The following is a 26,811-nucleotide window of genomic DNA, read 5'->3' as shown; positions in this document are numbered from 1 at the left end:
GAACAGCTAAGATTGCCTCTCTTTTGGGTTCATCGATGGTGGTAGATGGGTTTTAACAGCGGCCAGTAGTTGGTGGATTTGGTGGTTGAAGGTGGTGCTTGGCAGGTGATCTCACCTCGAGGCCATCATCGATATCACCCTCTTCCCTCTCCTCTCTATCCGCCTTTCACTCTGCCTCTCTCTAGTTGTGGGTTTTTTTTTTTTTTTGGGCTTCAATTTAGGTTGATCTGATATTGGTGAGTGATTGTTGTGGTTAGTTTGCAATAAAGGTGTTGTTGCGGCAGTAGATATTAGTGGTTGGTGGTTATACCGTTGATGTTGTTATTGTTGTTGATGATAATGGGGAGGAGATAATATATTATTTTAATGTATAAAATTGAATAATAAAACATCTGATAAATAAAATATTATAAAATGATATAATAAAATAATAAAGTAGACTTTTAATGTGTCAAAATGACATTTTTACGAAACATTTACTAAGGATGCTCTATAAAAGTGCTTTCCCTTCTGCCTTTTTTCTTGCTGCACATGCTCTTTTTAGCTCTTGCCTTTTTATCCTTCACATTTTTCTTTTGCTAGAATTGGAAAACATTTTTGGCCAAAATTCATCTCGCTTCAAGTCTCTCTCTCTCTCTCTCTCTCCATGCCTCCTCTCTGCTAAGCTGTAGATTACGCGTGTATACAGCCTCCAATACTGTAATAATAAAAAAACAATAAATAATTCTTTTCAGTTTCCTCTCTTTCTCTCTCACTTTCAGTCTGAGACGTCACCAGCATTTTGCTCACCTACCTCTCTCTCTCTCTCATATTTTACATTTTTTCTTTGTCTTTTTTCCTTTCTCAGTGACTTGGTCACTCTCTCACAATGTTGAATCAAAGTATCAAACTCTCTCTCAAAGTCATACACCAAAAAAATTGAAAAAAAAAAAAAAAAAAAAAACTCCATTTTCAATTGAGCAAAGTGCATAGTGGAAAGTACAGGCTGAATATAACATTTATTTTCTGTGGGGTCCAGACCCCACCACCATTCTCGTCCACCTCCTTGACAATGCTGCTACTGGGTTTCACCCAACTCCCCCAACAAACTCCCCCTCCTCACCAACCACAAAGCCTTTGCATTTTTGTCTAAATAAGCCTTTCTGTTCCTTTGTTTCCCAGATTGGTTTCTTCTTTCTATGTTTGTTTGTATTTGTGTTTTTTTTTTTTATGGCTCTCAAAGCTTCTCCTATCTGGGTTTGTCCCAGAACCCCTTGTTCTGATTTGGGGTCCTCAGATTTGTGGTCTAGGAATTCTGGGTCAGCTTTCAATTTGAGGTTCGATTTGGAAAAGTCTCGCAAATGGGAATGTTGTTGTTTGGCTGTTTTGGCTCAGAGAGCTATTACTTCTGTGGAAGATGAGAAGCCAAACGTGTCTGGTGTTGAACCTTCTTGGGGCATTGAAAGGACTCAGGGCAATGAGTCCAGAGGGTTTCACAAGGATTTGAACCTTCTTCCTAGTAAGTCAACTCAATCTCACATTTGTTTTTTAATTGAAGGTTCTTTGCTTTAGCAATGTTTTATGTTTATTTTTTATTAGGTAGACAACATAGAATGGTTTTTTTTTTTTTTTAATGTTTTCCAATCATTGAGACTTGTACTCTGTATGAAAGAACAGATTTTTGCCTATAATTGATTTGATAGATCATATGATTAGTTATTGGACAATGTAGATTGATATGATGTGATGTGATCTTTTCTTTTCTTTTTTTTGCAATCCGATGATGGCTTTGAATTTATGAATAAATTGCAGAACCTTTGTCTGCAAATGACTTATCTTCTTGTTCAAAAGATGGTTCAAAAGTGCGGGTTGCCTATCAGGTACAGTTCTTTATTATTATTCTTCAACATGCCCATGGCATTCTTGTTATTCTCATGTTGGTTTTATTGCTTTATGTAGGGGTTACCAGGAGCATATAGTGAGGCTGCAGCTCTGAAGGCATACCCCAAGTGTGAGACTGTCCCATGTGACCAGTTTGAAGAAGCATTCAAGGTTCATATAGTTGTTATTACTTACTTTTTTGGTATTGAATTTTAAGATTTTATTGTTGTATGTTTGTCAGTATTGAATTTATTTTCCCATTATTGTTACCTTGATGTAGCTGGATTCATTTCACAGGCTGTTGAACTGTGGTTAGTGGATAAAGCAGTTCTTCCAATTGAGAATTCTGTGGGTGGGAGCATTCACCGTAATTATGACTTGCTCCTTCGCCATAGGCTGAACATAGTCGGGGAGGTGCAGTTGCAAGTTAATCATTGCCTTTTAGGGTTGCCCGGTGTAAGAAAGGAGGAGATAAAAAAAGTTTTGAGCCATCCTCAGGTCAGTTTCTGGTTTATATTTCAATATCATTCTTTGTCGTATTGTTGGGAAAGAGGACATATGTAATGTGGTCTGTGAACTGTTCCGTACTAAAGATAGGCACTCATCAATGTACTGTTAAAATGTTAGGCAACTTTGATTATGGCAATAGCTTTAGGATATGTCTCAATAAGGTAATCTTATTGTAATATGGTTAATCACATTTTACCTGTTGATTTGGGTTGAGTTCAATTTGCCAACCAACTGTTTAAAAAGTTGTATTTTAGTCTCCTAAGGTCACAGCCTTTAGTATTTTTTTCAACCCCAAATTGTTAAAATTTCATGTGTAAATCATGTGCCTTGGAAATAAAAAGACCAGAAAACATGATGGCAATTTCATTAGAACTGGAATACATTAAACTTATGAACCAAAACCAAAAGTGAATACAATTATATCTCATGTATGTAAATTGTGAATTGTAAACCACTAGTTGGCAATTTGAACTAGACCCAAATAACAAAATGGGTATAATGGAATTTTCTGGTGGTAAAACTATCAAGGTTTTCTTTGGTAAGTAAACTGTTTATGGTTAGTTGAAAAGGTTTTGATACGACCCAACTGCAATATTGCATGTATATGATCTTTTTTTACATTTTAAACATTGGTTACTTTATAAGGGGAATAAAAGGGACGTGTGCTAGGTTGTAATTGGTGGAACATAAAGTGAAACGCTCAGAGTGAGACAGAGGATTTGTATTCATTTGGGTTCACCAGCCACACGCTTTTTGGAATAAAGCTGACTGTATTACACACATATAAACCTCATTAGATAGAAGACATGGGTCCCCAAAAGTCTTTCTTTTGCTGTTTTTAACTATATTCTTAGTTGCAGGCTCTTGCTCAATGTGACATAATGCTTAGCAATTTAGGTGTTGTCAGAATAAATACTGATGATACTGCCGGTGCTGCTCAGGTTATCCATGCAACTTTGGTTTATTCCATGTGTATTTTATTGTGAGTTACACTAGAAGCGGTATATATATGAATGATTAAAACATTTGGACAGATGGTGGCGTCAACTGGCCTAAGAGATACTGGAGCTGTTGCAAGTGCTAGAGCTGCAGAAATATATGGGCTTGATGTACTTGCTGAAAAAATCCAGGTAAGATTTCCCTTTCATTTTTGTATGAGCCAGGCATAATGGCATATATCAAATGTCACATGGGGTAAACATGTTCGGTTGAATTCTTGGGAGTTATTGATTGCTTTTGATATGCTTCAATTCTACATTGTTTTCCTTTATTAATTGATATACCATAGACTTACTATAAACTTCCAATTCTGCCTATTTTTCCCTCTTAATTGAGAATTAATGCTGTGACTGTTCAGAATTATCTCTCCGCCCCTTTTTGTTGGCTCCTTTTCATTTTGGGATGTCCCAAAATATGGTCTTCTTAAGGGGCTCCAATGCTCCTTTCCTTGGAAAGGCAATTGGGGTGTGAGAGCATCTCAGAGGGTTTCCTTTTCTGTGATAATCTTGGGGGAAGATTCTCACTTGTGATAATCTCGTTAAGAGAGATTACACTTTTGTAGGGTGATGTTGCATGTGACGGTGTAGTGGGGAGACAGTGGACCACTTTTTACTTCATTGTACGGTTGCATATAATCTTTGGAATCCATTGGGTCCTTCCGGGGAAGGTGATGGATGTCATGCTTGGTTTTGAGGAATTGGGTGGTAAGCATTCTTTGGCTATTTGAAATATGGTCCCTTTGAGTTTGATTTGGACTATTTAGAGGGAACAAAATCAGCGTACATTTGAAGATGTGGAATGTACAGGGAGTCAGTTTTTAGCAACTTTTTCTAGCTCTTTATTTCATTGGTCTTCTACATGGGGCTTTACAGATTGTGATTCTATTGCAACATTTTAAGACTCAGTTATCTTTTGGTACATAATTCTCTTTCTGTAATTCTTTTGGCTCCTTCATGTCCTTTGCTTATGAAGTAGTCTTTTTTTAATAGAATTTTCTTATTCATAAAAAAAAATGGTCCTCTTTGACAATTCAATGGACATAATCTAATTTACCATGTACTTAATTTGAAAGTTAGTACCCCTTTTTCATTTGCTTTATTTAAAGAGTGTAGTTTTGGAAACATGCTTATTTGATAGATAATGAATGAATTAATGTTCCTTAAAATGTAAATTTTAAAATAGGAAAAAAAAGGGACAGAGAGAGTTTATATTATGTCATTATGGTTTGGGTGTCTGGAATTTAATTTGATAGGTATTCATCCAACAATTTCTTCACTCAGCATTTACCCTACTATCACATCTGTCTAATCTTCTTTCTTGCTTGTAGAAGATTGTCTGATTACATACTTTTAGTACATATTGCTAGGATGTATCCCTAAAGAAGAATAGGAACAGCCTCAGATTTTATTCATTTTGTCAGGTGGTATGGCACAAATTTTGGGAAATATGATAACAAATGATTATTTCTAAATGAAATCAGACATCTTTTACAAATGTATTTGAAACTTTTGGGAAAATAGAATTTAGGAAGATGGCGTTAATCTTGTTGTTGTTGTTGTTGGAGTATCATTAAATATAGTCCAGCAAAAAGACTATATTTAGAAAAATTTTGAGAGTTGAACTAAACACACAGCTTGCACCAACACCAGGGGCCTTGTAGCTCAACTGGCAGTTCCTTGTGTTTCCAATGGAGACGTATAAAGTTCAAATCCCCCCTCTCCCAACTATCAAATTATCAAAAAAAAAAAAACAGGGCGACTTGCATCATCTAATTTTTTGGCTGAAAACAATACATTGTATGAAAACAACCACATTAAAAGTGGACCTGTATCTTTTATCTCATTTAATCTTGGAAGTTAATTTGATGTTAGATTATTTTCCTCTTCCAAAAATTTTCTATGTTTTTTTTTTTTAACTATAAATGTCTTCTATAACGACAGGAATTAATTTTTATTTTTATTAGTTATATAAATTCATATAAGACAGATGAAAAAGATATAATAAACAGATGAAGAATTTGAATCACTAATTTGTAACTTTTTACACCATTGCTAATTAAATAATAGTTGGTATTTCGTTGAAATGGAGGGCTTGACACCAGGATCACTATCGGATGATTCGTTGTGTTTAGAAATATGGTCAAAGATTAACCTGCAAGCTGTTTCTGAAGTGGTCTGGCATTCGAGAACAGTTAGAGGCTGTGTTGGGACACATTAATTTAGTGGTTACAGGGTTTGCTGTCTAAATGTCCTTAAATGAAAAAATCTTACCCTCTCTCAAGATCTGCCGATGTCATATGCATGGCTGCTGCAGCCCTTACATGCATGGAATCTACATTGTTTTAAAAATAAATAAAAAAGCCTTGACCTGTGACACATGCAAACGCTTTACTAGTTTACACATCATTGATCGAATGTACTAAAGGCCAGTATTGTTCCACCCGAACTTGTTTATCTATAAGTATAAAATATGGATTCTGTCATCCCCAGTCCTCTCGTCCCCGAAAGAACAAGTGGAAATGATGTTGACATGTAATTGCATTATAGCAATAAATACTTTAACATCTTTAAGGCTTGTGTTTAATTCCCTATCTGATTTCTATTTTCCCATTGTGATTGTTAAGTATATAGAATGCTAGTTATTATGAATTATGGCAACAGCAACCTAACTAAATTGTTCCCGCCTTGTACTGGCCAGGATGATGACGATAATATTACTCGTTTTCTGGTACTTGCAAGAGAACATATAATTCCAGGAACTGACAGGCCCTATAAGGTATATATTTTGTTATATATTTTTATGTCTTATCTGTAATCCTCCTAAAGAAGTATTTGTGAATTTTCTTCCTAGACAAGCATTGTTTTTACATTAGAAGAAGGTGCTGGTGTACTATTCAAAGCTTTGGCAGTGTTTGCTCTCAGGGACATTAATTTGACAAAGGTAAAGTCAGCTGTTGGTTGTTCTACTTTTATCAATGTATCAATAGACTTTGTTGCTATCATCTCCTTCCAATACATTTCAGATTGAGAGTCGCCCACAGAAGCAGCGTCCTTTAAGGGTTGTTGACGATTCCAATGAAGGGAGCGCCAAGTGAGTAATATTATCTTTTGAATTGTGATTTGCAATTGTGTAATCTGATATCTAAGCTATCGCAGAGTTTATATGCATATTAACTGGTGGTAAAGCTTATGTATACGTGATAATTATTTTCTTCTTCTTTTTCTTCTTTTTTAAATAATTTTAATGAAAATTAGACCAGGTAGAGATAAGAAACATCAATTAGCCACCAAAAAATTCATAAAAAAGGAAAAAAAGACTAATGATGGCAACTTGATTAATGTGGCAACATAATGAAAATTTTAAATTGACATCAGTTATTCAGACTTTGATACGTTCATTTAAGTGCTGTAAGTGGTTCTAAAGGAGTTTTCAAGATCATATTAAAAAACAGCCCTAGGATTTCAGGAATAGTAGTACATGTACATGTATACTAAATTTTTTATGCTGGTGGCAGGTATTTTGACTACATGTTCTACATCGATTTTGAAGCTTCTATGGCAGAGCCTCGCGCCCAATATGCTTTAGAACATCTGCAGGTCAGTATATATTTCATGATTTGTTCAGAGAATTCAGCAACTATCTGATTTCTTTATCTGATTTTTTAGTCTCTATTTCCTTTAGTTCTTGATTATACTGTATCTGTTTCTTGTTCATAGTGTTCACTATCGTGAGCATGATGTTCAATTTTTTCAATAAAAGTCTTATTACCTAAAAAAAGAAAAAGAAAAAAAGAAAGAGAATTCAGCAACTATCATTGTGCTTTTGACTTGTAAAATCTCTCCACTCACCCCAACACCCCCCCCCCCCCCCCCCCCCCCAAAAAAAAAAAAAAAAGGACCCAAAAAGACAGCTACCAAACAGGTGAAAAGGATCCAAGGATGTCTTACTTGTTCATTTGTTTGGGCAGGAATTTGCAACATTTCTTCGTGTACTTGGTTGCTATCCGATGGATACCGGTCTATAAGAGATCCTCTCTTGAGTCGATTATACTTGGGATGGCCAATTCTTCAATGCAGAAGTTCAACCATCTATGTTGTACATATATTTGATCCCTTCAGAAGCCAACGCCTGGAAGAGGTTCTTCTTGAATTAGAGCCAAGTTTCTGATCAGGAGGACATTTTCTTCTGCAGGATCATTCTCTTTCTCGTTCAGAATTCTTTGCATCTCCTAATGGAGGTGTTGTGGGATATCACAATTTCAGGCATAACACACAAAGGTATAACCTTATGTGGTTTATACGCACTTGTGCAGGGATTTTAGGATGTATTGGACTCATAATTCATTAGAATTTTTTTTTTTTTTTTAATTTTTTTATTCTTATCTGCAAGGCATTTTGCTTATCATGGTTTGTAAGCATTTACATTTCTTTTCTAGAGGCTCAGAGAAATTGACTTAATTGACCTATATTCTTCTTTTGAAAAGAAAAGAAATCACTTATCATCATTGTTGGCATAATGCTGTGGTTGAGTTGTGAAGCAAGATGCTCAAATAAAGTGCTGCCAGTGCTATCCGTCATAATCAAGGTTGTCAAAATCGGGATCCTACGTAGGATCGTTGGAGGTAGGTAAGATCGTGGATCGTAGGATCGAATCGTAAATCGTAAGATCCTACCTATTTTCAGATTTTAAGCAAAAATCCTATTGATAATAACTTTGTATGTTATATAATCACTTAAAATATGAATTCATCCATTAAAAAACAAAAATTGCATCATAAAATGTAATTTACACGCACTACATTGTTCTTATGTTATTCTAACGAAACAAAATATATTTAACTTTTGACATAATATATCTAAAAAGTTCAATACATGTTTAATTAACAATTAAGTATCAAAATATTATCTACACATATGAAAAATGTTTTTCAAATTCTAAATTCCAAATCCAAAATAAGTTAGGCTAGTTAGCATATAAAAACTAGCTAACTACAAATTTACAATATGTAATTCAAAAAGAGAATTCTCAATCTAAGGTAAACTAGCTAATTACAAATATAAAATCCAAAAGAGAATTCTCATTCTAAAGTTCTTCTAATCTAGTCACTATCATTGTCATATCTCATTTCATCATCTATATCCTTCCTAGTATCAACATCCATGGCGTAATCATCAAAATCCCTAACTCTCTCAAATCCAGGTGGGGGCCGATCACTATCATCATCATCAGAACCATCATCATTCTCAAGAAATTCATCACTAACATCATGAACTAGCACACTTTTTCCTTTGGCAGCAACTCTTGAAACCTCATCATCACCTAACATTGATAACCAAAATATACAAATTTTTTTGATAAGTAAAGTATACAAATGTAAATTAGTGATTAGTGGTCACACATTCAAACTATACATTGATAACTTGTATAAATATTAGCTATAAAGGAAGGCTTTAAAGTTATAAATTAATACCTTCATTGTCTTCATTAAAATCCGCACTATCATCTTCTGAATCTACAGAATCTGCTGCTAACCACTCATCATCAGAAGACAAATTCTCCAAACCAATTTCTTCTTTTGTACGCAATGGTTTAGCTCTTTTTTGTTTTATCTTCAAGTTGTACATAACAAAGACCAAGTCATTCATTTTTTTCTGGTGTAAGCGATTTCTCCTTTTTGAATGTACCTATAGTTGTAATAATTTTAATTAAGAATTCTCAAACACAAGGGAGGGGGGAAGAAACAAACTTTTACTAAGAAAGAAAATAGAAAACCATCTTGTCATAATATACCAAAGTCAATTGGTCTTACCATTTCAAACGCACTCCAATTTCTTTCACAACCAGATGAGCTACATGTTAAGCTCAATATTCTTATAGCAAATTTTTTCAATTCAGGACAATCATCTCCATATGAGTCCCACCATTCAGCTGATACATATATGAATTATAATATCTTAGTCTTAAGAATAAAATTTACAACTAATAAAGATGAATTTGAATATAAAACAAAAAACAAAAAACAAAAAACAAAATTGTTACCTGGCTGTTTGGTATCTCTGGCTAGTATGGCAGCTTCAATACCAAAGAGCCCCTTTGCTTGTTTGAATTTTTCAAGTTGCATATCTATCTTTTTCCTATCACTAACTTCTGGAACCATTTGTTGAAGACACGTATATAGTCCTAATTTAATATCTGAACCCGGATCAAAAGAAGGATCATAATGAATAGAAGGGTTCAAATAGTATCCCGCAGCATGCAAAGGCCTATGAAGTTGCACTTCCCATCGATCATCAATAATATCTCATATCTCTTTGTAACTACAATTTAAAACAGTGGATATTATATTAAAAAAAAAGAATATATATTTAATAAGCTAATAAATTAAAAACAAATGTAAATTTAAGGAAGATATAAATAAAATGGTTACCTCTTTTGAACATTATTGAAATTTTTCTGTATTTCTTCTTTTGCTTTTTCCATTTCTTGATAAATGAATCCCATTGGAGGTGTATCAGAATCAACCAGGCGAAGCACCTTTAAAAGGGGTATTGCGGCCTTCAAGCATTTGACAACAAGTCGCCAAAAGCCATTGTTATCCATAACTATGGCATGAATTCTTTTCCCTTCTTTTGTTTTTGCAAATTTACTACACCTCCATTGTTCAGAAGAAAACATTGCCATCAATTCTCCTTTGAACTCATTAAGGCATGACAATGTCAAATATGATGTTGCAAATCTAGTGGCAGTAGGTCTAATCAATTCCCTCCCTTTAGTGAAATCCCTCAACCAATTTAAAAGCATAGCTCTAGAATATATGAACGTTGTAATCTTCTTCCCCTTTGCAATTGTGTACTTATGGTCCTTAATCTTTTTTTCAAAATCCTCAAGTATCAAATCCAAGCAATGGGCAGCACATGGAGTCCAAAACAGGCACTTTCTCTTCTGCATCAACATCTCTCCAGCTAGTTTGTAGTTAGCAGCATTGTCAGTCACCAATTGCACAACATTCTCCTCTCCAACCCTATCGACAACTTCATCTAACATTTGACAAACTTTTTCAGCTGTTTTAGATATGTTAGATGTGTCTATAGAGTATAGGAAAATGGTTCCTTTGGGACTATTCACCAAAAAATTACAAATGGATCTCCTTTTCTTATCAGACCAGCCATCAGACATAATTGAACAACCTGTTTTTTTCCATTCAATCTTATATTCTTCAAGCATTTGTTGTGTAAAATCTACCTCTTTCTTCAAGCATGTCTCCCTAATCTCATGATAGGAAGGAGGCTTGAGGCCAATCCCAAATCTTGAAATCATATCAATCATTTGCAGAAACTCCGGATTTTTGACACAATTAAAAGGGATGGCACTAGTGTAGAAGAATCTAGCAATTTGTTGGATCACTAGATCACGTTCTCCTTTTTTAAACACACGATTCATTGTTACTTGCTTATTTTTTGTAACAAACTTATCCATGGAGCCTATGTGTTTGCCCCTCCCTTTTGATGAATGTAGTTGTTGTACTTCAACTAATTCATCATCATTGCCATCATCCTCTTCTTCTATAGTATACCACCTTTTCTTTTTTATAGATGCTTCAGATTGGGCATACAAAAGAGTCGCAAATTTTTCCCTCACCTTTTCTGGCACACTAGGACAAGCTGAAACATTTTTCCTAGTCCCAGCTAAATGATGCTTCAGCCTATATATACCCCCACTATGAATTTCTTTGCAATAATTACATTGAACTTGCCTTGAACCTACTTCAACACCATGTTCCCATCCCAGGTCAGACCTATTTCCTGGTGCATTTTTTCGCTTAATTTTCTTTCTAGCCAAATTAGACATTGTATATTTGTACTAGAGCTGCAAAAAAAGACACCAAGATACAGAGCATGCTCAAAAAAATCACACAGAAAATTCATCAAACAGGTTATGTGCAATTCTAAACTACTAATTGTGTTTACTAATATTTCTCAAAGAATCAAATACTAAAGACCCTGTTTCTTAATTTTTCAAATTTTACTTAATTTAGTTAACAAAATAGAAAAATAAAAACATAAACACAACACAACACAACAATCTGGAATCAAGCTATCAAAGTGCAAATAAATGATAAACTACTAACTTAATAAGTACTAACTACCAAAAAAGATTACCAGAAAGCTTAAAGGGCAGCAATGGCTCACGGCAACATCATTGACAGGGCTGAGAGGTGCTGGGTTTTTGACAGAGGATTTACTCGATTGAGGAGGTGCGGGACTGAGGTGTTGGTTTCTAAATGTTTCTAAATACTTAAGAAGGATTGAAAGCAGCAATAGCTCACCATTGAGAGGGCTGAGTGCTGGGTTTTTGACAGGGGACTGTGGAGGCGCGCGGGACAGAGCTGCTGCGTTCTGGAGCTTTTGACAGAGAATTGAGCAGATGCGACCGTGCGGGACTGAGGTGCTGGTTTTTGAAAGTTTCTAAATACTTAAGAAAGATTGAGAGCAGCAATAGTTCACCATTGAGAGGGCTGAGTGCTGGGTTTTTAACAGGGGAGTCGGACTGTGGAGGCGCGCGGGAGGGAGCAGGTGCGTGTGTTGTGTGTTTGAGTCTGTTGACTGCTGAAGCTTTTTAGTGTTTCTAAAATATTTAGGTTTTGTTTGAAAACTTAACTTAAGTAGTATAGGTTTTTTTGGGATTTTATTTTGAGAGAGGGGTAATTTAGGACTTTAATTCATTGGGCTTGTGGGTATTGGACCTTTAGGTGGGCCGGGCATTATTTTACTGGACTAACCCAAATGACCCAAATGAATCCCACTTAAAAAAAAAAAAAAAAAAAAAAAAAAAAAAAAAAAAAAAAAGCCTAATGGTAGGATCGGTAGGATCCCATACAATCCTACGATCCTATACGATCCTACACGATCCTACAAACGATCCTAACATTTTTGCGATCCTGCTACGATTTTAATCTTTTTGGTGAGGTGGGATCGTAAAATCGTGCGATTTTACGATCCGGATCGCGATTTTGACAACCTTGGTCATAATCAATTCCCAACTCTTTTTTCAGTTAAAAAAAAAAAAAATGAGGTTACCTTCATATACGGCATACTGTTGTGGTACTCGGGACAAATGAACTCTAATTTATCAATTACCATGCGAAATTTTTTATTTTTTTGATAAGTAACGAAAATTTTATTAAACAAAAGAAAACAGCCAACCCGAGTACATTGGGGATGTACTATGGGGGCATAAATCAATAACCAAGGTTACAACGATCAAATAAAACAGGAAGGGAAGAACAAGAAAAATGACAAAATACCACACTCCAATCCAGGAGAGTGTGTAAAAAAAAAGACTTAAAACTCTAACATAGAGCGTTCACATCCCTCAAAGCTTCTAGCATTCCTTTCGCACCAAATACACCATAACAGGCAATGAGGCACAATTCTCCACAACTCTATATTTCTATGCCGTCCAAACTTACCCTGCCAAGATTCAAACAACTCAATAACCTTCTGAGGCATAACCCAATGAATTCCAAACAAACAAAACACCAACGAACACATCTCACAAGCAATGGGGCAATGAAGAAGAAGATGATCAACTGACTCCCCACACTTCTTACACATATAGCACCAATCAAGAACTAGCACACGTCGTTTGCGAAGGTTATTTGTTGTTAAAATCTTACCTAAGGAAGCCGACCATGAAAAGAAAGCAACCCTTGGAGGAACCTTTGATTTCCAAATTATTTTCCAAGGAAAAGATAAGATGGTAGGAGGGTAGAAAGAAAGATAGAATCCTCGAACCTCAAACCCTCTACTCCTTGCTGGTTTCCAACAAACCCGATCTGGACCCAAACCCCGTACCGTCGTAGAGTAGACCATATCCATAAACAGATCAAAGGATTCTTGTTCCCAATCCTGTGGAGGACGACGAAATTTAGCATCCTAATGAATTCTCCCACCAGACCAACACATAACCTCCGCTACTGAAGAATCCTTTGTTCTACTAATACAATAAAGTTCCGGAAAAACCTCCTGGAGAGTACGATCACCACACCACACATGCTTCCAAAACTTCACTCTAGTACCATCCCCCACATCATAAAGAAGGAGTTTAGAAAAACTCATCCAACCACTCCTAATATGTCTCCACAAACTAACACCATAAGCACTGGTCATCTTTTTCGTGCACCAACCACCCCAATCATTCCCATATTTCACCTCAATAACCCTCCTCCATAGAGCTTCGGTCTCCATGCCATCCCTCCATAACCATTTTCCTAACAAGGCAGAATTAAAACTCCTCAATCGTCTAATACCCAACCCCCCAACCTGCAGCGGCTTACAAACCTGAGCCCAACTGACTAAGTGTAATTTAGGTTCACCATTAATGCCACTCCACAGAAAATCTCGTTGTAGCTTCTCCATACGATTAGCCACCTTCCCAGGTAAAGGCAAAAGGGAAAGGAAGTATGTAGGTAAGGAGGAAAGAGTACTTTTAATAAGAGTTACCTTACCCCCCTTAGAGAGATACAACCTCTTCCAGCCTGCTAATCTCCTTTCCATCTTCTCCAAAACAGGATTCCAAACTGACAACTCCTTAAATTTAGCTCCTAACGGTAGCCCCAAATATCTCAATGGAAGAGAGGATTGCCGACAACCCAACATCCCCACCAAAACATCCATATTATGCACCACCCCTATAGGAACCAACTCAGATTTCCCCAAATTAATCCTTAAACCTGAAACCTCCTCAAATCTAGCCAAAATTGCTCTCAAACTAGCTATTTGCATAGGATCAGCATCACAAAAAATAAGAGTGTCATCAGCAAATAAAAGATGAGACACCATCACCGAGTTACCAGCCGTATTACCAACAGAGAAGCCTGAGAATTGACTAGTAGTAGCAGCCACATCCAACATATGACTCAAACCCTCCATAACAATATCAAATAGCAACGGAGACAGGGGGTCCCCTTGCCGAATCCCCCTAGAATTACCAAAGAAATCAAAAGGACTACCATTGATCATGATGGAAAATTTAACAGTAGAGATGCAACACATTATCTATTTTCTCCATTTCTCTGAAAATCCACATCGCTGAAGCATATACATTAAAAAGCCCCAACTCACATGATCATAAGCCTTCTCCACATCCAACTTACACAACACTCCTGGAACACCTGACTTCAACCTACTATCAATACATTCTGAGGCAATTAAAAAAGAGTCCAATATCTGTCTACCTTTCACAAATGCATTTTGAGAATCTGAAATAAGCCCATGAGCCACCCTTCTAAGACGATTGGCTAACACCTTAGAAATAATCTTATAAATCCCACCAACTAAGCTAATAGGCCGAAAATCCTTGATCTCCACATCATCTACCTTTTTGGGAATAAGAGCAAGAAAAGAAGCATTAAGGCTCTTCTCAAACACAGCCTAGGTATGAAAATTTTGAAACACTGCCATAATTTCAGCCTTCAAAAAACACCAACAAGCCTGAAAAAACGCCATAGAAAAGCCATCCGGGCCAGGAGCCTTATCACCCTTAAAATCACTAATCACCCCAAACACCTCCTCCTCATCAAATGGCCTCTCTAGCCAACGTGCATCTTCCTCCAAGATACAAGAGAACTCCACATCATCTAATAAAGGTCTATGGGCCACAGTTTCAGCATATAGCTGCCTATAAAAATGGGAAATACAACCTGCTATAGCCTCTGGATCTGAAGACAATTCTCCATCCACCATAAGCCTATCAATAGAATTAAATCTCCTGTGAGAGTTAGCTAAACGATGAAAAAATCTAGTATTCCTGTCTCCTTCTCTAATACAAAGGACTCTAGACTTTTGCCTCCAACAGATTTCCTCCATCAAAGTAACTTTTTCTAATTCACCTTGAACTCTCTCCAACTCCAGCCTTTCCTCCTCCAATAAAGCTCGACTATCCTCAATCATCTCTAAATCACTAAGCTCTTGCCACAATTTTCTCACCCGATCTTCAACATTTCCAAAAACCTCCACATTCCATTTCTTCAAATCATTTTTCAGGAGCTTCAATTTATTAGCCAAAACAAAACTCGGAGCTCCTATTATATTATAAGAATCCCACCAAGATCGCACCCTCTCAACAAAACCCTCATCTTTAAGCCACATATTCTCAAATCTAAACGACCTCCTACCTCTCTGAAATGAACCACCCTCAAGAACAATCGGGAAGTGATCAGATAACAGCCTAGGTAAGTGTTGTTGAGAAACAGAAGGAAATTTATCCTCCCAATCTGCAGAAAACAAAAATCTATCTAGCCTAGCCTTTGAAACAACTTCACGAGAATTAGACCAAGTGAAGAATCCCCCTTGCAGCGGAATATCAATAAGACCTTGCTCAAAAATAAAATTGGAAAAATCCCGCATAGCAGCAGTAAAAGAGGTAGAACCAGAGCGCTCAGAAGGAAACCTTACCACATTAAAGTCACCACCCACACACCATGGAACATTCCACCAACTGTTCAAACCAACTAATTCCTCCCATAACAACCTTCTGTCTCTCACAGAATTAGGACCATAAACACCAGAAAACGCCCAGACATACTGATCTGACACACTTGTAAATCTACAAGAGACTGAAAATCGCTCCACAGCTTCCTCCACTTTATTCACAGCCCGTGTATCCCACATCAGAAGCATCCCTCCAGACGCTCCACAAGAGCCTAGATAAGACCAATCAACATGTTGACCCCTTCACAAACTGCGAATCACAGCTCTAGTTATCAACTCCATTTTAGTTTCTTGAAGACAAATAACATCCGGCCCCCATCTCCTAACCATATTACGAACCCGCAGCCTTTTATCCCTATCATTCAGCCCTCGAACATTCCAAGAAATAATCTTCAAATTCATTGATGAACCACCACAGCCTGCTCCTTACTTACATTCCTTGATTTCGTTGAACCAACCTCGACATTCATAGAGGTCAATAAATTTTTCAACTCCCGCTGACCTTTCTGCCCCGACTTGCCGTGCTTCATTTAATCATCTACTGCTTTCAGCTTTTTACTCTTTTTCCTGGCCTCTAAAGCTAGCAACAATCCCGTAATTTGCTCCTCAAAACCTTCCAAAGAAGTGCCCACTGATTTTCTAAAGGCCTTAACCCTATTTGTTACCCATTGTGATAAATTATTACCATCAACCGACTCCATACACCCAACCCCCAGCTCAGAACAACACTCCAGCTCCAAAGGAACTTCTGTGGCCAAAGGTGCCACAACTAAAGGCTTACCACTACAGTCCCAAGTCATCGGTCTCTCATCAAACTCCCACAACTCCTCCTCTGCCTCAGTAACAATAGACAAAGAATCAACTAACCCATCACAGTCCTCTGCCCAACTAACCATCTGCCCTTCATTGATAAAAGAATCATTACCTGTTAAAGTCTCAACATCAGTTACTGAGCAATCCGACACACTCTCTGGAGATCGATATAAAGATAACGGAATCACTATTTGTCGACCATCCCGCAATTGTAGCATCCACTCTTTGGAATTACCCCATGATTTATCCAAATCACTGACCAATTCCCTAATAGTGGGAGAAGAACTAAATACCACCTTACAATCAGTACCTTCATGCACCGTTGCCCTTACCTCCGGACCCAACAATTCCTCATCCTCATTCTTCATCACCGTCGGAGATGCCAACTTCTCCACCGGATTATCTATCGAATCCCCTAACGACAGCACCTTCATCCCCGCCGGCTCCAACGATGAACAAATCGGAACTAATGGAGACGAACCCAACTCGCATGCAGCCTGGACCTCCTCCGCTGTCAATATCGGCAAGGTGGGGGACTGGGTATGCCATCTCGGGCTCACCTGGTTGCTAAACCCACTCCCACCTGGAAATTCCGGTGCCGATATGTAGGAATTCGAAACCAAGGTGACCATCAGAGCCATCGCCGTCACCGTTGGAGGAAGAGAATCACCCACCGAGCTTGCCGGGAGCACCTTAGTACTCGCACCAGTCGAGATTGAGCTCGGGCCTGAGGAGCTTGACTCTAAAATCCCATTATCAACAATTGGGCCCGTAATACCTGGGCTGGGTTTAGTTTGGGTCTGCTTGGAGCAAGTACCAGCCTCAAAGACAAACGGGCTTGTCAACGGTGGGCCTGAACAGCCCTTAACCTCACCCAACCAAAGTGCATGAGGTTCAGCAGGCCCATTGTCCCTTCCCTTAATAACAGCCTGGGCAGAATTATCCTCACGTGCCACCCATTTTCCAGCTTTCATATCACCCTTATAACGTTGCCAAGATACCCGCCTCTTACCAAATTCATTTACTTCCACAATCAAACCTTTCCCTAACCATCTAGCTCTCCTAATTTGACGCTCCCTACCAGAATCATCCTCTTTCAAATTCAAATTATTCAATCTGAATTTATTTTGTTCCGGGATATTCTCCTTAATCTTAGCATCTCCATTAATACCACGGTGACTCCCCTCCACACCTCCCACGGCAATCGGTTTAGCAGTAACTGCCGAAGCTTCAACATGCACCACCTGAATCCCTGCTTCGTCTCTCGGAGGCTGCGTTGTATTCTCCACTACTTGAATCTTCTCTGTCTCTCTAATGGAGGGCTGGTGCAAGTGCTTCCTCACTTGTACAGACGCTTTTACCGTTTCAACAAAGGACCGAGAAGGGTGAATCTCTGAACCCATCTTAGACTTGTCCGGTAAAGCTTTTGGACCACCCAACGCATAAAGAGAAGGTTCCAACATTCTCCTTAATTCAATTCCAAAGGCCCTCCAACCTTGTTGTGCCTTGCTTGCAGGAATAATGATCGATCTTCTCATCCCGCCAACTTTTAACTCTGTTACTAACAAATATTGCCCAAACGAGTTAGAGCCCCGTTGCACTGTGTATGCAATGTCTCCTTCCCTAAGCGTGAAGAACTGTTTGAGATTAACCCCAATCACTGTGTGTTCCAAGCTTTGCAATAACCATCGTGCTGCATTCCTACCCATGAAAACTGATTGCATGACATACTTCCCCCGTTCAAAAATCCTAAGGCAGAAAAAGTTCCCCCCTTCCTCAACCACCAGTTGAAACAACTTCGATTCAATAAAAAAACTGCGAAATCCACTCATATCGATCCAAAACAGAACTTAAAAAAATAACCGAGAACAATATTTCTGACTAATTTGAGGTAGCTGGGCCTCTCTAATGGAGATAGCTATGATTTGCAAATCACTTGCAAATGACAGCTCTTAATTTTGCTATCCAGACATTCATTAGCCACTAGAACAAGTCCAAAATCCGGCTCCCTCTTCATAAATTATTTTTAATGTTACTCTATTACCATGCGAACTTAACAAATGACTCTCCAGCATTGCGTTGATAAAGATTAAATATTAATTTGATTTATATTTCAACTTTTAAGAAATGCATGTTAAGAATGATTAAATGGTAATAATTTAAATTTAAGGATTTCCTGTACACCACCTAATTATTTATTGTTTTTTTTATTAGTAAATCTAATTATTTATTTATCACATCAATTTTTTTCAAAATAAGCATGCAGGTAGCCTATTGATGATAGTCCTACAAGGCTACAACTACATTCTTATTGCAAGACCATCAACAATTGGAGTGAAAAAAAAGGTTGAATCATTCATGCGTGTCTGATTGTAATATCAGAATCCCATCATGCTTGCAGGTGGGTGAAATTTCATCCTTTCAGTCAAGAATTCAAGGACATTCTTGTCCAAATGGTTCTATCACTTCTGTCTCATAGTTGTCTTTTTCCTCACATGCGCCGCCCCTATAAAAACATGAGATTTTTTAGGGGCTCCTAGTTTTTTAAGTACAAGGTATTATTCAAACCTTATTCAGCCTCGTCCATGGGAACAGGTTCGTGAAGCAAAGAAAACTCTGGAAGAGAAACAGTGGTTAGCCCTCAATACTATGGAGCAATGCTTAAGCCCTTATTTTATTGATCTGGCCATCAACACTCAATGAAGCTACTTAAGGGCATGTCAGCGAACTCTGAAATTGTAAACACACTTCCCACAAAAACTACAGACAATAGTCAAATTGCCTACCACATAAACACCAGTAGATGCATTAATTAAATATGGCTCAAGTCACACATACAACCATAAGACACACAGTTACTGTGCATATTAAAAGCATGCTTAGCGGCCCTGACCGACGCTACACACTAACTTATTCAAAGGAAAGTAATAAGACATTTTAAGCGCTTAATCAGCTTAATCATCCATTTACGAGATTATTCTTTATGCAGTTCCTTCAAAAAATCTTCATTGTCAACGAGGACCTACAAATACAAAAGAAAAACAATGGCTTGTTAAAAATGAATGAAATATATCATATATGAGCAAGACTTAGGTACTACTTAGGTGCAGTTCTTAAGTTCTCCCTTTAAAATTCTACCATGTAGATTTTTTCTTATAGGATGAAAATATATTTTTTAGTTAAATAGTCACATAACTGAATCTTAAGAGGGGAACTTAAGGAATAACATCTAAAGTATTGTATCTAAGTTTTGTCTATTATATATTACCTTCAAAGTATGAAAAATCATTGTAAGCTGAGGCATTTTCATTTCTGACTCATAAATCCCATTAGCCATAGACGAGGTTTTTAATTTTAAAAACCTCGAGAGATTGTTGCCTATATAACAGATAAATACTCCCAAGTGCATAAAACCTGAATATATTCCACAATTTATTCTAAATTTCACTTGGATTTTGATCCCATTTCCGTTTTATCTGAGCTATACTTATACGAATATTAACCATCCCACCTCTTTCATGCAAACTTCTAAATTTATATCCCCTAAACTATAGTAACACATCATATACATAGAGGCTCTCACATTATCTTAAAATGGCCAAATGTACTGATAACCAATGGACAAACTATTCAAATAAAAAAAAAAAAAAAAAGGCATCAAGTTATTAGTACTAAAGAAAACTTACAGTTTTCCAGCCATCGGGATCCAGGAAAGAGGTAATCTTGGTGTTGAGTCCGGGAATTGGCCCTGGTTGTCGAGTAATCTTTCCTCCAAGCTCTTGTGTGACCAGGTTGACAACCTCAGCACTTTTGTATACATCATCAGTGCCAATAGCAATCTGGAATGGATACCACAATAACCAAAAAGGGTTGAAAATGTTTCCAAATTGAAGAAACTTCAAGAAAGTTTTCTAACGAAGTTTCCAAATTGCTATATATATATATATATATATATCTCTCATAAACTGACCTGTGCATATGCATTCCCCTTGGTATATTCAGTCACACCATAATTGTATGTCAACTCAAGAACAGTTGTCTCATGTTCCTCTGCATAACCCAGCATGGCTAAGGTGTACTGTGACAAAGATCAAGGAATTTCATAAGCTCTATCACTTAAAAGACTACTAATACGCTTCTGCTAAATATGTTGTGTTAAATCACAGGAAAAGATACCTTGTACTCGGGTCTATCAACCTTCTTAACTACCCTCATTCCTAAGGCCTGCATGAAAGGGAATCCAATTCAGGAACAAAATATGGAAGAAAATAGCTGGATTTAATGAATACTGTTACATTAAGAATGGCATGGCTTTAACATGCTTATATAGTATACAACATGAAGATTCAAAAGCTACAACCTACATAAAGATTTTAAAGCCTTCATCCCCATAGGCTGAGACTTACATTCTTCTTTCTTTCTTTATTTTATTTTTATTTTTATTTAATTAAATTTTAGCAGTAATTGAAACAATAATATTTCCAGATAGCATTACAATCTCTATTAACACGGATTGAGGAGAGTCAGTTTTGGATTTAAAAAAAAAAAAAAATCAAACCTTTCAAATACACAACATATGTTTTTAAACAAATATTGGCAGTATGTTCAATTAGAATGGAGAGGGACAGCTAATCACCTGTTCATAAAACTTGATTGAGCGATCCAAATCGCCAACACGAAGCATTACTTGACAGAGTGGCTCAGGAGTTGGACCTCTTTGGATAAGCTCAAAAACATAACCATCAGGATCCTTCACAAAGGCAATAACAGATTGTCCACCTTTAACAGGACCAGGCTCTCTAGTGACAACACCACCCTTGGCCCGGATGTCTTCAACCAATTTGTAAACCTAAATGTTCAAGGAATGCATAATTCAGCCTCAACACTAAAACAGAAATTACATCAACAATCTTCCAAGAATATAAAAATGAAACTTACATCTGGAGTTGCAATCGCAAAATGACCAAAACCAGTTCCAATATCATATGAAGACACACCATAATCTGTGAAATCAATATCAAAGTAATTTTTCAGAAACCATACAGTAGTCATAATTAAAGTAACATTATCACTGAATTTGTCATTTTCAATATGTCTCAACTCTGTCACAAAATACCCTATGCATATTATCATGAAATACACACAATCTGTCTCCAATGCCTCTTTCTGTGTCTGTGTGTGTTCCTTTTCCCCTCTTTTAACTAGGACCACCAAAACAAGTTTACTTACTTGTGAGATTACATCCCTAAATCAACCCTCAAAAGAAAAAAAAAATTAAAAAGGTTAACGTTCTCTTTTTCTTTGCTTATCTCTTCATATTATTTGTGCAAATCCATCTTTATTCCATTGCTGCATCTAATTTTCTTAGGCCAAGCTTCTTTACTGTATCAAATTGAACTTAAATATGCATAATCCACATGGCCTCTAAGGTCCTTGTGTATGATTGTATTTAGAAGCTAACTAAAATGTGCTTAGTCTAAACAAAAAGCATATACACCTAAACTAGTTCAAAATCAAATAAAGTAATTTTAAAAATTGTTTAAAAACCAAACTAAACCATTTTTTTACCTTTTTAATCAAACGCCTCACATTTTAACCCCCCCCCCCCCCCCCCAAAAAAAAACACACACAAAAAAAAAGACCCTAAGGTCCTATCTCCGCCATTGAAAGAGCGGCACAAGACTGAATTAACAAAGTCCATCATGAGTTGAACTACTCAATCTATCATAATTCTAAAGCTATAGAGATCAAAATTATAAGTCTAGGCAAACTCACTGTATGTCAACTCCACAACAAAATTAGTCTCTTCTGAGCCAAAACCAAGAAAGGCATTGGAGTATTTCTCTTCAGGAATGTCTCTTTTCCTCAGCAACTTCATCCCAAAACATTCAGTATAAAACCTGGACCCAGAACAAGTTTACAGCACAATAAGAATATTCTAGCATGCCCAATATATATAAATTCATCAAAAACTTCAAAAACAATGTCCTCGACACATACTTGATGGTACGATCAAGATCACCAACACGGTACACAACATGAAGGAATCTACGCTTGTCCTTCTTAGGCCATTCCAATAACTCAGCATTAGGAGCAGCATGTGCCTCGGCCATATTGAAATGAGATTTCTCTGTCCAATTTAATAAAAAGTAAGTAAGCCTTTAAAAAAAATCTTGCATATACACATACTTTGGGACATATACCTTAAAATTATTAGAAATCACATCTTAGTTAAATATTTCTTGGAACCCAAGCAGTGTCCTTAGTCCTTACACACACACACGCGACCAAAAAAAAAAAAAGGTTGCCCAAAAAGAAAATAATAATACAACACCAACAAAGACTTAGAACATTCACATTAGCTCGTGCAAAAACTTCTATCTATTTTAGCATAAGAATCTACTTTTTCTATTTTATATACTCACTTTTCAAAACAACTCACATCAAATTATCTATTTTATACTACATTTAATTAAAATATCAATTTTTCTTGATTTTTTTAATTTTCCATCTTTTTTCACACAAAATCTACCACCCATTTTCTTCCTTCATTCTTAGGATACATAAAGAAATAAAAAACACTAAGGTTCCGTTTGGATACAGCTTATTTTGCTAAAAACTAAAAATACTGTAACAAAATAATTTTTAAATGTGTAAATAGTACCGTGGAACCCATTTTAAATTTTTTTTTGAATAAAGTGGTTGTGGGTTCCGTGAATGGTGCGTGAACAATACATAAACAGTACACAAACAATGATGAACAGTGCAATTTGTCTCCAAAATGCAGAAAACGAGTGAAAAAAAAGAAGAAGAGAAAAAAACGCATACGCAAAAACACAAAACGCCAGATCCAAACACCCGCTAAGTGTGCATTTGGATTGAAATGAAAAATTATTTTATTATTCAATTTATTTTTGGTGCTATTTATGAGACCACTACACTTTTTATTACTATTCATGTGTCCATGATACTTTTTCAACTAACTTTTACCTTTATTTATGGTAATTTCAGTAATAAGTTTTCAATTTTAGCAAAATATGTGGTATCCAAACACAATATAAATACAAAATGAAGTGTAAATTTACACAGTTACAATTTACAAACACTGACTGATGTAAGTCATTTTTAAGCAAATCTATATAAATTTCACACATTTATCAGTGAGTGCTCTTAGTATCGACTCTGTTACACAACATTAACATATACTTTTTACTTTTGCCATCCATGGATCTAGATCTCACGCAATACCTTGGATATTGCATGAGATGCAATACTCATGACTCTCAGCTGTCCGATCATTGAAGAAAAGGTAAGTTCTTAAGTTCTAAAATTTTTTACTTTTTTTTTTTTAAGATTTTGCCTTATCTGATCGGAAAGTTTTCAACTTTTCATCTCGACCATCCATATAAGGAACTTTGTCCTCCTATCAATGTTATTTTATATTTAAAACAAATATAAAAAAAATAAAATAAACCAACAACAACTTTTTGAAGTGCTTTAACATTAAAAAAACTGCGATCTTCTTCTTTTCCCAGCAATTTTAGGCAATCAAAGACATCATTTTGAATTCTCAAAAAAAAAAAAAAAAAAAGAAATCATTTTGAACACACGGGAAAACAACATTCTTGAAACCCATATACATTGTTACAAACAATCATAGGAATTCGAAACACAAATGATCAATCAGAAGTCAGAACCATAAACAAGTAAACCTTGTACAACCAAAATTTGCCATACAACAACAACCTCAAAATCTTCAAAAGCCTACACTTTCAGACACTCACATAGAGAGAGAGAGAGAGAGAGAGAGAGAGAGAGAGAGCTTACAGAGAGTGACGAGGAAATGTGAGGAATGACCTAGAATGATCGTGTAGAGACAACGCAACAACGCTATCAGATTTATATTATCTTCTTCGGCCAGGCAATCCTAAAGTAACAGCCCCTGCTGGTTTTCGAAAATGACAGTCCAACCAGTTGTATTCGTTGTCGAAAAACGACGGGTCGTTTAGTCTCTGGGAGAGGAGATTAACCAATGAAAGATGACAGCCAGTCATTTAGCTCAACTTTTTTTTGGGATTTTGACCTACGGTTGAGTTTCTCTGTAAGTCCAAACCTTTGTAACGGACAGTTTTATATAACTGTACACGTGGCATTAAATTAATCTGCCACGTCAACTAATATTCTTTGTCTTTTTTACCGCCACGTTTTTTGTTCATGAAGTCTAGCTGGGGTTATATATGTCTTTTAATCTGCTAAGTTAAGGGTGTTTTAGGTAACTTGCAAAAAAAGTGAATTTTTTTTTTTTTTTTTTTTGAGAGTAACTATCATAGTACATATTATGGAATTTTTTTTCTAAATAACAATAAATATTAAAAAATTTAGTTAAATGTCACGTTTCCAAACAATGTTGAAAACTAGCATCTCGAGTTTCTAAAACTCGAGTTCTAACATAAAAACCGAGTTTTTAAGTCTCGATTTGTAAGTGGATCAGTTTAAAGTGGAAAAAAAAATAAGCTGAAAATCGAGTTTTAAAGACTCGATTTCCATAAATTGAATAAAAACGCCGCTATAGGTCTATAAAACGTCACTATAGGGTTTAAAAACGCCACTATAGGACTCCATAAATCTGTACTAAAGAAAAAAAATTTCCAGGAAAACGCCGCTATAGGGATTTAAAACGTCACTGAAAGGCTTGAAAACGCCGCTATAGGTGTAATTTTTTCGCATAAAACTCGAGTCTTAAAGACTCGAGATCTATCTGGGGTTCTTTCTAATATGGATCTCGAGTTTCTAAAACTCGAGATGTTAGTTTCCTTTATTGTTTCAAACGTTGCCTAACTAACTATATACAATTCTTTTGCATTGTTGTTTTGCACATTACCTCACATATTATGATTAAAGACACTTTAATTGTCGGGTCGTTTTTGTGGTAAAAAGTTGTGGTTATTAGGAAGCCACTTTTGAGTTTTGACTTGCATTTTGATTTTTTGCACCTGGACCTCTCTTTACTCTTGACAAATAAGCTAATGAATATGGATCATATTTCTATTACCATCAAAATCCTAAAACAACACCAACACCACAATATTCCTACAAAATGCAATGCATCTTCTCATGAAATTGTTATTCATTAAAGGAAACTCCAATTGCACTAGGAAAAAAAATAAAACAAAATAACAAGAGCAAAAGAAATCTTGATTGAATATTCTCCGATCACCATTGCTTATAAGATATTTCCATATTAGAAAATTGTAATATGCCACTAATTAAGGTTTAGGGCTTTAAGAATCTCTTTACTCATAATCTTAAGTTAGAGGCATATTCTCTAACCCGAGTGTTAGGATAAGTACACATTGAACAACATCAAAGAGAGGCATTTAGTTGGCGATCATGGTAGCATTCAAAGGCCACCTTTTGGGGTGCTCACAATTAGGCCTAAAAAAACAATATATACATACAATATAAGCGTGCTTTAATGTATTTTATTTTCTAATATGTACAATTTTTAAATTTTTTTTATTATAAATGGACTGATTAATTCTAACTTCTTGTTTAATTTTCATACAAAACTAGTCTATAACCCCATGTATATGTACGAGTACATTTAAAAACAATCACAATTACACACATTTATGAGTTCAAATTATACCTGGTGTAAAAATTACAACTTACACATTTTTTAACTCATGAATTTCTAAAATATGTAATTGTTTCTCATTACATATATATATAAATATATATATATATAAATATAATTTAGAATCTAATTAGATTTAGACTCTTCAATTTTTGCACTGAATAATTCACTTATTATAAAAATTAAAAAATTAGATGGAACATGTGACACAAAATTAAATTCCAATTGAAATTCAATTTAAAATCTAATTGAATTTAAACTCTTTGATTTTTGCATCTAATAATTCACTTCACACAAAATTTTAAAAAATAGATGGGTACATAGTGCAAAATTGGACTCCAATTTAAAATCTAATAGGATTTTCTCCCAACTTTGACTTTAATATATATATTGTTGGATATTTTTATAAAAAATATTATATTTATTTTAATACTCATTTATGTGTATCAATTATCTCTTAATGTCAGATACGTTGATTGCTAAATTTTGAAATTCAAATAT

General features: G+C 35.9%; 4 protein-coding genes across 6 annotated transcripts; 1 reads left to right on the top strand and 3 right to left on the bottom strand.

The window, feature by feature from the left end:
- Positions 1–603: 603 nt before the first annotated feature.
- On the top strand, positions 604–7,834 carry LOC115992264 (arogenate dehydratase/prephenate dehydratase 1, chloroplastic-like). 3 transcript variants are annotated; one of them, XM_031116362.1, is made up of 11 exons: positions 604–1,498; positions 1,792–1,859; positions 1,939–2,031; positions 2,158–2,358; positions 3,225–3,311; positions 3,405–3,500; positions 6,067–6,144; positions 6,220–6,309; positions 6,392–6,459; positions 6,884–6,965; positions 7,337–7,834. In XM_031116362.1, the coding sequence occupies exons 1-11, from the start codon at positions 1,210–1,212 to the stop codon at positions 7,391–7,393; spliced, it is 1,209 nt and encodes a 402-aa protein (XP_030972222.1). In that variant the 5' UTR covers positions 604–1,209; the 3' UTR covers positions 7,394–7,834. The 3 variants fall into 3 exon arrangements, with proteins under 3 accessions (XP_030972222.1, XP_030972224.1, XP_030972223.1); XM_031116363.1 differs by having other exon boundaries at positions 606–1,498; positions 3,231–3,311; XM_031116364.1 differs by lacking the exon at positions 3,225–3,311 and having other exon boundaries at positions 605–1,498.
- A 633-nt stretch (positions 7,835–8,467) lies between these two features.
- Positions 8,468–9,526, bottom strand: LOC115991094. The gene is made up of 4 exons (XM_031114840.1): positions 9,409–9,526; positions 9,179–9,297; positions 8,840–9,053; positions 8,468–8,688 (listed from the first exon to the last, which is right to left on the bottom strand). The coding sequence occupies exons 1-4, from the start codon at positions 9,524–9,526 to the stop codon at positions 8,468–8,470; spliced, it is 672 nt and encodes a 223-aa protein (XP_030970700.1).
- Positions 9,527–9,792: 266 nt separating this feature from the next.
- LOC115991093 lies at positions 9,793–11,217 on the bottom strand. The gene has a single exon (XM_031114839.1). It carries the CDS (start codon positions 11,215–11,217, stop codon positions 9,793–9,795), a length of 1,425 nt encoding a protein of 474 aa, XP_030970699.1.
- Positions 11,218–19,443: 8,226 nt separating this feature from the next.
- Positions 19,444–24,606, bottom strand: LOC115992395 (lactoylglutathione lyase GLX1). Its single transcript, XM_031116583.1, has 9 exons — positions 24,501–24,606; positions 22,674–22,803; positions 22,449–22,573; positions 21,612–21,676; positions 21,310–21,522; positions 20,850–20,897; positions 20,644–20,751; positions 20,360–20,512; positions 19,444–19,695 (listed from the first exon to the last, which is right to left on the bottom strand). Exons 2-9 carry the CDS (start codon positions 22,784–22,786, stop codon positions 19,648–19,650), a joined length of 873 nt encoding a protein of 290 aa, XP_030972443.1. The 5' UTR covers positions 22,787–22,803; positions 24,501–24,606; the 3' UTR covers positions 19,444–19,647.
- Positions 24,607–26,811: the final 2,205 nt, after the last annotated feature.

This window comes from Quercus lobata, chromosome 5 (genome assembly GCF_001633185.2).
Source record: "Quercus lobata isolate SW786 chromosome 5, ValleyOak3.0 Primary Assembly, whole genome shotgun sequence".
Taxonomy (NCBI): Eukaryota; Viridiplantae; Streptophyta; class Magnoliopsida; order Fagales; family Fagaceae; genus Quercus; species Quercus lobata.
The sequence above is the reverse complement of the archived record's forward strand: the minus strand, read 5'-3'. Positions and strand labels throughout refer to the sequence as shown.

Excerpts from the sequence above, each read along its gene's own strand:
- LOC115992264 (XM_031116362.1), top strand. The coding sequence starts at position 1,210 with ATGGCTCTCAAAGCTTCTCCTATCTGGGTTTGTCCCAGAACCCCTTGT. Across the intron at positions 1,860-1,938 it reads AAGTGCGGGTTGCCTATCAG|GGGTTACCAGGAGCATATAG; the intron begins GTACAGTTCTTT and ends TGCTTTATGTAG. Across the intron at positions 3,312-3,404 it reads ATACTGCCGGTGCTGCTCAG|ATGGTGGCGTCAACTGGCCT; the intron begins GTTATCCATGCA and ends ACATTTGGACAG.
- LOC115991094 (XM_031114840.1), bottom strand. The coding sequence starts at position 9,526 with ATGGTTCCAGAAGTTAGTGATAGGAAAAAGATAGATATGCAACTTGAA. Across the intron at positions 9,298-9,408 it reads CAGAGATACCAAACAGCCAG|CTGAATGGTGGGACTCATAT; the intron begins GTAACAATTTTG and ends TATATGTATCAG. Across the intron at positions 8,689-8,839 it reads TTTTAATGAAGACAATGAAG|GTGATGATGAGGTTTCAAGA; the intron begins GTATTAATTTAT and ends TATCAATGTTAG.
- LOC115991093 (XM_031114839.1), bottom strand. The coding sequence starts at position 11,217 with ATGTCTAATTTGGCTAGAAAGAAAATTAAGCGAAAAAATGCACCAGGA.
- LOC115992395 (XM_031116583.1), bottom strand. The coding sequence starts at position 22,786 with ATGGCCGAGGCACATGCTGCTCCTAATGCTGAGTTATTGGAATGGCCT. Across the intron at positions 21,523-21,611 it reads TTGCGATTGCAACTCCAGAT|GTTTACAAATTGGTTGAAGA; the intron begins GTAAGTTTCATT and ends TTGAACATTTAG. Across the intron at positions 20,898-21,309 it reads CAATCAAGTTTTATGAACAG|GCCTTAGGAATGAGGGTAGT; the intron begins GTGATTAGCTGT and ends CCTTTCATGCAG.